The sequence below is a fragment of the Myotis nattereri genome, assembly GCF_964212035.1.
Source record: "Myotis nattereri genome assembly, chromosome: 13".
Lineage (NCBI taxonomy): Eukaryota > Metazoa > Chordata > Mammalia > Chiroptera > Vespertilionidae > Myotis > Myotis nattereri.
The window spans coordinates 17,408,740-17,419,767 of NC_138088.1; the positions used below are offsets into that span (position 1 = coordinate 17,408,740).

The following is an 11,028-nucleotide window of genomic DNA, read 5'->3' on the forward strand; positions in this document are numbered from 1 at the left end:
GTTGGGGTCTGAGGTAGGGGATAATTGGTGTAGTAGAAATCAGACTGAGACCCTGAGACCATTGCCTAGAGGTTGATTTTGGAGACGGGAGGGTTATTTTTGTGTGTGTTTTTTTAAAGGCTCTGCTAACACTTGTCATCTATGATGCTATCATGTCTATATTTAGTTTTAAACATTTCACATTTTAAGGGGAAGTCTGGAATGGGGATAGGATTAAATAAGATTTAAATGTTACTACGTACAGCTAATGTCTTCTTAAAACTTATTGATTATGTTTTTGAAATCTCAAATGTTTTTCATTTACTGACTTATCAAATTTGCATTTTGTTAAGCAATACGAGGATTCTCTCCACCACATAGAATCTGCAGTTTTGAAGAGGCAAAGGGTTTGGATAGGATCAATGAGAGAATGCCACCCCGGAAAGATGCAGTACAACCAGATGGTTTCAATTCTCTGAACACCGCACATGCCACTGAGAACCACGGGACTGGCAACCATAGTGCCCAGTGACCCACGGCTTCCCAGGGACTCACATCTCGGGCCCCAAATGGACAGATTACCCGAGAAGCTGGAGGGGTTGGCCAAGCTGACTGTAAATGTCACAATCCCTCTGGAGAAACCATTGTGCTTTTGAGACCTCAGCCCCCTTCCTGGATGAAGGCTTGAGGGCCCTGGGACATCTTGTGCTATCTGATAAGAGGGGGTCATCGCTGCCAAGGTAGAGAGCAGTGAGCAAGGGGCTTGGGGCAATTTCCGTTGGAGGGCCACTGCACCTCCATTTATGCTTGTGGTTCACACATTTAAGTTTACAAATGAGATTTCTTTTTCCCTTCAGTAGAATTAGATTTTCTTTTTCAAACATGACTTCAAATGCAATCCTAAGAGCTAACGTGGACATTTTCCCCCATGGAATGTCTTTAAAGGGTGAACTAGCATGGTCTTAAAATACATTTCTGAGGTTACTAAGCTGTATTTTGAATTATGGTCTGAGAAATGCTGAGAAACCCAGTTGGTGTTTATACAAAATGCTGACCTCAGGTCTATAGTTCTTAAATGTGGCTAATTCTGTAATATAGTCTTGGTATTTTTTAATTATGAATGCACAACCTATTTCTAGACAGACTCTCTTACTTGAACACAAATCCAAAAACTAATTCAGAATCTTTTTGTCCAGATCTTCTGAGATTTACATCCCAGAGATTTAAAAAGAAAACCTCTAAATTTCAAAATTAATACAGAATTACAGAATTACTCATTTAAGATACATTAGAAGAAATTTGTACATTGTCAAAGTAAATTTTAATTCAAATCATGTCTGTAAAACTTGACGTATTTTGTGTATGCATGTTTTCATTTTGCAAATATTTAATATATAGACCTATGATGTACAGGTACAACATGTATAAGTTACCTAGATGTTATGAGAAATTTTAGTTTATTGTGAGTACTCAAGTTGCTTAAATAGCCACCAGGATGATTTGCTGCTGGCTTTTTATCATTTTTTTATGTTTCGATGCAAAGGAAATTTTAAAATGATCTGGAAATGTTTTTGATTAAGCAGTGCAGCATAGAAGCAACAATGGTTCTATTCAATCATTCAGATGTTAATGGAGGCATAAAAGTCAAGACTGCATGTTGAACATTTTCTTTTGATAGCTACAGAACTGCTTGGTTAAATTAAATGGAACCATGTGCTCATTTTTCACAATTATTGAACTGTATTGATTGCCACTGTAGTTTGGTATTTCCCTTTACTTTGGTGGCCTGCTTCCCTCATGCCCTGGAATACAACTCAGAGCTCCAGGCAGCGGAACCATCTATTGTTTTGTTTGCCAGAAAGTGTATCCTGTATGGTCTCCTGTCTGAGTTGGAAATATTATGCATGTGCAGGACTATCTGAGTATTTTATAAATAGTAGCACACAATAAATTCCATGCATGGGCCGCTGCTCCTATCTCTGTGTTGGGTTTTATTTGGATGTAGTCTGATTTGACCTTCTCATGCATATCAGAAAATCCTGTTAATAGAACTGGGATATATCTTTCAGAGAAGATTATCTCATGAACAGTTCCTGGTAATTTAATGAATTAAATTCTTGTCTTCATAAATTTTGCTCTTCAAGAAATTTTTGTTACACTTGTTTTGCATGAGCAATAGTAACTGAGCATGAGAGGACTGGGTGCCTCTTATATAGATAGGCCTTCTGAATCTAACGTTTAAAATCACTGTTTCACTTAACTTTTAATTGAAAGAAAATCTTATTGTCTAGAATTTTGTTACAATATGATTGGAAATTTACTGGGTGTTTTAACAGTAAGAAAAAATGATATTAGTGATACTGAGTTTTCCTGCCATCATATTCCTTTTTTCCCCCCATAATAAAAATTGGTATAGAATTTTGAAAATTGAGGGAAATTAGAATATTTTTTGACATTTTATACTAATCTGATTATGTAACAGCTTTAATTACAGTTTTCAACAATGATTATAATACACATTCTAAAGCATTAATTTTAGTAAAAATGTATATAATTTGCCTACTTGCAGGTAGCAAACAGAGCTCAAATTGTTGACTATTATAACTTCTTTTTCTTTATTGACCAGTGGGGTGACATTGATTAATAAAGTTATATAGGGTTCAGGTGTACAATTCTATAATACATAGTCTGTATATTGTATTGTGTGTTCATCACCCAAGTCAAGTCTCCTTCCATTACCATTTATCCCCCTTATACCATTTTCTACCTCTCCCACACCCTTTTTTCTCTGGTAATCACCATATTGTTGTCTGTGTCTATGAGAGTTTTTTGTTTTGGTTTGGTTTTGTTTTTGCTTCATCCCTTCACTTTTTTACCCAGCCCTGCAACTCCCCTCCCCTCTGACAGATGTCTGTTTTCTATCTATAACTGTGTTTCTATTTTCTTAGCTTATTTTGTTCATTAGATTCCACATATAAGTGAAATCATATGGTACTTCTCTTTGGCTTATTTCACGTAGTATATGCTCTCTAAGTCCATCCATACTGTCACAAAAGGTAAGATTTCCTCTTTTTTTTTATGGCCAAGTAGTATTCCACTGTGTAAATGCTTTTTTATCCACTCATCTACTGATAGACACCTAGGCATTTCCAGGTTGGTTGTAAATAATATTGCAATGAACATAAGGGTTCATATATTCTTTTGAATTAATGTTTTGGGTTTCTTCGAATATATTCCCAGAAGTAGAATGCTGGATCATAAGGCAGTTCCATTTTTAATTTTTGGAGGTCATACCATACTGTTTTCCACTATGGCAGCACCAATCTGCAGTCCCACTGGTGGTGCATGAGGGTTCTCTTTTTCCATGTTCTGCCAACACTTGTTTGTTGATTTATTGATGGTAGCCATTCTAACAGGTAGAAGGTGATTATTTCATTATGCTTTAAATTTGCATTTCTCTGATGATTAGTGATGTTGAACATCTTTTCATATGTCTGTTGGATATCTATATGCCCTCTGGTGAAGTGTCTACCTGGGTCTTTTGCTCGTTTTATAACTAGATGGGTTTCTTGTGTGTGTGTGTTGAGTTGTGTAAGTTCTTAATAAATTTTGGACACTAGCCCCTTATCAGATGCATCATTGGCAAATGTATTCTCCCATTCAGTGGTTTGTCTTTTCATTTTGTTGATGGTTTCCTTTGCTGTGCAAAAATATTTTAGTTTGATGTGGTCCCATTTGTTTATTTTTTTCTTTTGTTTCCCTTGCTTAAGACAAGATATCAGAAAAAATATTGCTAAGAGAAAGATTTTACTGCCTATGTTTTCTTCTAAGATTTTTATGGTTTTGAGTCTAACATTTAAGTCTCTGATTTATTTTTAGTTTATTCTTGTATATGGTATAAGAAGGATCTGATTTCATTCTTTTCCCACATATCTGTTCAATTTTCCCAACACCATTTATTAAATAGACTATTTTTACCCCATTGTGTGTTCCTTTTTTTTTTTTTCTTAATGCCTCACCCAAGGAGTGAGGATATTTTTTCCATTGATTTTTAGAGAGAGTGGAAGGGAGGAGGATGGTGGGAGAGGAGAGAGAGAAACATTGATGTGACAGAGACACATCGATTAGTTGCCTCCCATACTCAGCCTGACCAGAATCGAACCTGCAACCCCAGTACGTGCCCTTGACTGGAATCAACCAAGGTACAGTAGTAGGTGTGCAGGAGGCCGCTGATTGAAGTTTCATTCTCACATTGATGTTTCTCTCTGTGTTTCTCTCCACAGGCCAACACTCTAACCACTGAGCAGTGCTGGCCAGGGCCCCCATTGTGTGCTCTTGCCTCCTTCATGAAATATTAATTCACTATAAAGGCGAGGGTTTATTTTTGGTCTCTGTATTCTATGTCATTGATCTGTATATCCGTTTTTATGCTAGTACCCTGCTGTTTGATTACTGCGGCCTTGTAGTATAATTTGATATCAGGCAGCATGATACCTACAACTTTGTTCTTTCTCAAGATTGCTCTGGCTATTCAGAGTCTTTAGTGGTTCCATATAAATTTTTAGGATATTTGTTCTAGTTCCGTGAAATACGTCAGTGGTATTTTGATAGGAATTGCGTTGAATCTATAGATTGCTTTGGGTATTATGGACATTTTAATGATATTAATTCTTCCTCTCTGTGAACACGGTATATGCTTCTATTTATTTGTATCTTCTTCAGTTTCTTTCTTCAGTATCTTACAATTTTCCAAATACAGGTCTTTTATATCCTTGGTTAAATTTATTCCTAGGTATCTTGGATTCTTTTTGAAGCAATTGTGAATGGGATTGTTTTCTTAGTTTTCCTTTCTGAAAGTTTATTATTGGTGTATAAAAATGCATCTACCCTGGCCCAGTGTGACTCAGTTGGTTGGATGTTGACCCATGCCGATTCGATTACCGCTCAGGGCATATGCCCTGGTTGCAGGCTCGATCCCCAGTAGTAGGTGTGCAGGAGGCCGCTGATTGAAGTTTCATTCTCACATTGATGTTTCTCTCTGTGTGTCTCTCTCCCTCTATCTCTCAAAATCAATTAAAATTTTTAAAAAATAAATAAATAAAAATTTAAAATGCAACTGATTTCTGGATATTTATATCCTGCTATTTTACTGAATTCATTAATCATTTCTAATAGTGTTTTTTGAGGGGAGGAGTTGGTGGATTCTTCAGGGTTCTCTATATACAGTATCATGTCTTCTGCAAATGACAGTTTTACTTATTTTTTTCCAATTTGGAGGTCTTTTATTACTTTTTCTTGTCTGATTGCTATGGCTAGGACTTCCAGTACTATGTTGAATAAGAGTGGTGAAAGTGGACATTCCTTTCTTGTTCTTGATATTAACAGAAATGCTTGTAGTTTTTGTCCAATGAGTATGATGTTGGCTATGTGTTTGTTGAATTATGTTCCCTCTATTCCTACTTTGCTGAGATTTTTTATCATAAATGAGTGGTGGATTTTATAAAAAGCTTTTCTGCATCAATTGATATGATCATGTGGTTTCATCCTTCATTTTGTTTATGTGGTGTATCATGTTTATTGATTTCAGATATTGTACCAAAGCTTGTACCCCCAGAATAAATCTGACTTAATCATGGTGTATGAATTTATTAATGAATTGCTGGATCTGGTTTGTTAATATTTTCTTGAGGATTTTTGCATCTGAGTTCATCATGGATACTGGCCTATAATTTTCTTTCTTTGTCGTGTTTTTATCTGGTTTTAGAATTAGGATAATGCTGGCCTGGTAAAATGAGTTTGAGAGTCTTCCCTCCTTTGAATTTTTTTTTTAATTAAATCTTTATTGTTCAGATTATTACATTTGTTCGTCTTTTCCCCCCCATAACTCCCCTCCTCCCAGTTCCCGCCCCACCCTCCGCCCTCACTCCCCACCCACTGTCCTCATCCATAGGTGCATGATTTTTGTCCAGTCTCTTCCCGCATCTCCCACACCCCTTTCCCCCCCAAGAATAGTCAGTCCACTCCCTTTCTATGTCCCTGATTCTATTATGATCACCAGATTATTTATTCACTTGATTCTTAGATTCACTTGTTGATAGATGCATGTTTGTTGTTCATAATTTGTATCTTTACCTTTTTCTTCTTCTTCCTCTTCTTAAAGGATACCTTTCAGCATTTCATATAATACTGGTTTGGTGGTGATGAACTCCTTTAGCTTTTCCTATATGTGAAGCTCTTTATCTGACCTTCAGTTCTGAATGATAGCTTTGCTGGATAAAGTAATCTTGGTTGTAGGTTCTTGGCATTCATCACTTTGAATATTTCTTGCCACTCCCTTCTGGCCTGCATGGTTTCTGTTGAGAAATCAGCTGACAGTCGGATGGGTACTCCCTTGTAGGTAACTGAGTTTCTTTCTCTTGCTGCTCTTTAGAGTCTCTCTTTGTCTTTTGCTCTTGGCATTTTAATTATGATGTGTCTTGGTGTGGTCCTCTTTGGATTCCTTTTGTTTGGGGTTCTCCGCGCTTCCTGGACTTGTAAGTCTATTTCTTTCACCAGGTGGGGGAAGTTTTCTGTCATTATTTCTTCAAATAGGTTTTCAATACCTTGCTCTCTCTCATCTTCTGGCACCCCTATAATTCTGATGTTGGTACGCTTGAAGCTGTCCCAGAGGCTCCTTACACTATCTTCGTATTTTCGGATTCTTTTTTCATTTTGCTTTTCTAGTTGGGTGTATTTTGCTTCTTCGCATTTCGAATCTTTGACTTGATTCTTGCGGTCCTCTGGTCTGCTGTTGGGTGTCTGTATAATATTCTTTATTTCAGCCAGTGTATGCTTAATTTCTAGTTGGTTCTTTATCACAACATCGAGGGTCTCATTAGATTTCTTGAGGATCTCACTACATTTATCGGCGGTCTCACCAGTCTTTTCGAGGGCCTTACTAAGTTTATCGGCAGCTTCTAGACAGTTCCTGAGAGACCTTAAAAGTGTGGTTTTGAGCCCTATATCTTCCATTTCTGACATTTGCGCCCTTTTTCTTTGTCTCCGCATTTTTTTATCTTTTCTTGGTGCACCCCCTAATGGTCTTTGTGTGCAGTCTTGTTGTAGTTAAGCCTTGATTGTTGTAGTTAATACTGGGGGGATTTGAACTCCAGGCCAACTGGCTATGAGAGTCAGCTGTGTCTGCAGTGGGAGAGCTTCTGTGCTGGATCTCTAGGGCGGTGCTAATCTGGCGTTTGCCTGAGGCTATCCGGTAAATGGCTTTGTGCAGGGCTTGGGTGGGGCGGGTCCCCAGGGATCTACAGGGTGGGTGGAGCGAGGAGTTATGGCTGCTCTCAGTTCCGTCCCTAGGGGCTCTGCCTCACAGAGTCCCAGCAACCGCTGCAAACCTCAGAGAGAAAGCCGCCTTCGATTTCCGACCAAAGCCAGACAGTCCCACTTCTCCCGTTTCAGTCTGGGTCCCTAGAGACTCGCCTGGATCTGGAGCTCAGAGTCTGAAACTCCCTCCTGATTGAAAACAACAACCGCGCCCTCCGCCGCCAGCCCACTCCGCGCGCACTCCGAACCTTAGTATTTCATTCACTTCAGCACTGCGCCTCCTCTGAGTCTGGGTATGATATTCTCTTTCCTCCTAGTTGTAGAATTTCCACTCAGCCAGCCTTCCTGTGGTTCTGGATGATGTCCGTTCCGTCTTTTAGTTGTATTTTTGATTGGTTGTTCGAGGCAGCAATCTCCGGCGTTAACCTATGCCGCCATCTTGGTTTCCCCGATTAATCTTCCCTCCTTTGAATTTTTTGGAATAGTTTGAGAAGGATAGGTGGTTGTTTCTTTTTTTATCTTATTTTATTTTTTTAATATATTTTATTGATTTTTTACGGAGAGGAAGGGAGACGGATAGAGATTTAGAAACATCGATCAGCTGCCTCCTGCACACCACCTACTGGGGATGTGCCCACAACCAAGGTACATGCCCTTGACCGGAATCGAACCTGGGACCCTTCAGTCCACAGGCTGACGCTCTATCCACTGAGCCAAACCAGTTAGGGCTCTTTTTTAATTTTTTAGTATTTTTCAAAATTTTTGTTGGAATTCAGTTCCCTTGTAAAAACAAACCGAAAAGAAGGACAGGGCAAACTTTTTTAAAAAGTAAAAGGAAAAAAAAGCATTGCTTCTCCTCAGCTTTCTCCTTGGTGTCCTCGTCTTCAGACTCCTTGCTCTCCTCCACCAAAAGAGCTTCTAGCTTTTCAGCCACTTTCTCAGCATTATCCTTTTTGCCCAATCCTCTTCTCTTTTCTCTCTCTTTGATCTCTTTCTAGCATTCTTCAAACTTTGTCTTGAATTTCTGTGCATTTTCAGTACTGAGGAAGCAGATGGCCAGTAGCTCCTGCTTGGGGAGCTCGTCAGCAAAGTCAGACCTAGGTCATTGCCTGTGTTGGCTTTAGCTCCATCATTGGCATGATATAGTTGTTGGCACATATCTTCAAGGTCTTATCCCTCCTCATGAGGAGTCTTAATGGTCCCTTTTCCCTTATGCTTCAGGACTTGACATCACCAGTGCCTTGTTCCTCCCATTCTGGGAAATTGTTCTCTGAAGTGAATCTGAACAGCTTTGCCCTCATTTTGAAAAGCTTCTCTTCATCTTCTAGTGTTTTAATTTCTTGCTCAGGAAGAGAAACTATAGGCTTAAACTGAGGGTTGTGGTTGGACTCATCTGCATTCTCAATGGAGGTATGGTCCTCATGGGTGTCCTTGGTGGCCATGTGGCCGCCTGGGTGGCTCAGCACTGGCTCGGTGGCTCCTTCACTCCAAGTCTGGTGCTGGCACCAGTGCCTCCCATACCTTCACCTATTCCCTCCACCTAGTGACTGCTAGTTGTTGTTGTTGTTGTTGTTGCCTTCCATACCTTCACCTATTCCCTCCACCTAGTGACTGCTAGTTGTTGTTGTTGTTCTTCTTTTTTGCTAGTATTTTTTAATTGTTTTGATTGATTTTTAGATAGCGAGAGAAAAGGTGGGAGAAAGAGAGAAACATCAGTTTGTTCTGCTTATTTATGCATTCATTGGTTGATTTTTTTCTTTCTTTTTTTAAAAAAATATATTTTTATTGATTTTAGAGAGGAAGGAAAAGGGAGAGAGAGCTAGAAACATCAATGATGAGAGAGAATCACTGATCGGCTGCCTCCTGCACACCCCCCACTGGGGATCGAGCCCGCAACCCATGCATGTGCCCTTGACCGGAATCGAACCTGGGATCCTTCAGTCTGCAGGCCGATGCTCCATCCATTGAGCCAAACCAGCTAGGGCTTTTTTTGTTTGTTTGTTTGTTTTTGTTTGTTTGTTAATCCACACCCGAGGATATTTTTCCATTGATTTTTAGAGAGAGTGGAAGGGAGAGGGAGAGACAGAGACTAACATCGACATGAGAGAGACACATCCATTGGTTGCTCCTCACATGCACTCTGACCAAGGCTGGGGATGGAGCCATGTGCCCTTGACAGGAACATTGCTTGCTTTATTCTTGTATGTGCCCTGACAAGGAATTGAACCCATAACCTTGGTGTATCAGGATGACACTCTAACCAACTGAGCTGCCCAGCCAGGGCAGTTTTTCTTTGAATGTTTGGTAAAATTCATCTATAAAACCATCCACTGAGGACTTCTTTCGTTGGGAGCTTTTTTATTACTACTTCGATTTCATTAGTTGTAGTCAGATTCTCTGATTCTTCCTGATTCAGTTTTGGAAGATTGTATGTTCCTAAGAATTTGTCCATTTCTTCCAGATTGTCCAATTTGTTGGCATATAGTTGTTTGTAATATTTTCTTACAATCCTCTGTATTTCTTTATGTCTATTGTTACTTCTCTTTCATTTCTGGTTTTATTTGGGTCCTTTTTTTTTTTTTTTTTTTTTTTGATGAGTCTGTTTAAAGGTTTGTAAATCCTGTTTATCTTTTAAAAGAACCAGGTCTTGCCCTAGCCGGTTTGGCTCACTGGATAGAGCGTCGGCCTGGGGACTGAAGGGTCCCGGGTTTGATTCCGGTCAAGGGCATGTACCTTGGTTGCAGGCACATCCCCAGTGGGGGGTGTGCAGGAGGCAGCTGGTCGATGATTCTCTCTCATCGATGTTTCTAGCTCTCTATCCTTCTCCCTTCCTCTCTGTAAAAAATCAATAAAAAAAATATATATATATATATAAAAAAAAAAAAGAACCAGGTCTTGGTTTCATTGAATTTTAGACTATGTTTTGTTTATGTTTTTTTTTTAAATTTTCTTCCTTCTACTCACTTTGGGCTTTGTTTGTTGTTCTTTTTCAAGTTCCTTAAGTGTAAAGTGTAGTTGTTGTTTTAATATATTTTTATTGATTTCAGAGAGGAAGGGAGGAGAGATAGAAATATCAATGTTGAGAGAGGATTATTGATTGGCTGCCTCCTGCACCCCCTCCCCCCGCCCTCCTGCCCACTGGGGATTGCGCTCACAACCTGGGCTTGTGCCCTGACTGGGAATCGAACCCTGATCTCCTGGTTCATAGGTCGACACTCAACCACTGAGCTACACCAGCCGGGCTAAAGTTAGATTGTTTATCTGAGATTTTTCTTGTTTCTTGAGATAGACCTGTAATACTACTGATAACTAGAACGGCAAGCTGAGGTTTTGTTCTCAGGGTCATGTCTCATGACTCTAAAGAGTGAACTCCACAGACCAGAAGATCAAAGCAAAAGCGTGGAAAATTTATTATAAGCAGATTCAGACTCCCAACCCAAATAATGGGTTGTCAGTGAAGCCTTGTAGTCTAGCAGTATATATTTACTACAAGCCTGCTCAATATCTACCCGTGTCACCACCTGCTTGATTCCCTCAATTGTTCTTGCCCAGCAATGGGCCTGAACTTTCCCTGTTCCTATGCATCAGTTCACCTTATTGCTGCAAACCCTCCCTAGTTTCACATGCCTCCTGCTCTGAGTCCAAAAACATTCTATTATTTCTGCATCGTTGGTTCCTGTGATTAGGCTTTCTCAAACTGCCGTGTCTGCCCTGCCTGTGTTCCACATGCTTTTG

At 39.5% G+C, this 11,028-nt stretch overlaps 1 protein-coding gene and 1 pseudogene across 4 annotated transcripts in view; one reads left to right on the forward strand and one right to left on the reverse strand.

The window, feature by feature from the left end:
* Nucleotides 1-1,955, forward strand: part of PPP3CB (protein phosphatase 3 catalytic subunit beta) — a 52,955-nt gene extending 51,000 nt beyond the window's left edge. For all 3 annotated transcript variants that reach the window (XM_081105249.1, XM_081105250.1, XM_081105251.1), the window contains one exon: nucleotides 333-1,955. In XM_081105249.1, coding sequence (XP_080961375.1) covers nucleotides 333-511 — 179 coding nt within the window. In that variant the 3' untranslated portion in view covers nucleotides 512-1,955. The remainder of the gene's footprint in view (nucleotides 1-332) is intronic.
* Nucleotides 1,956-8,065: 6,110 nt separating this feature from the next.
* On the reverse strand, nucleotides 8,066-8,735 carry LOC308529179 (ran-specific GTPase-activating protein-like; annotated as a pseudogene). The gene has a single exon. The product of its transcript is annotated as a ran-specific GTPase-activating protein-like (transcript).
* Nucleotides 8,736-11,028: the final 2,293 nt, after the last annotated feature.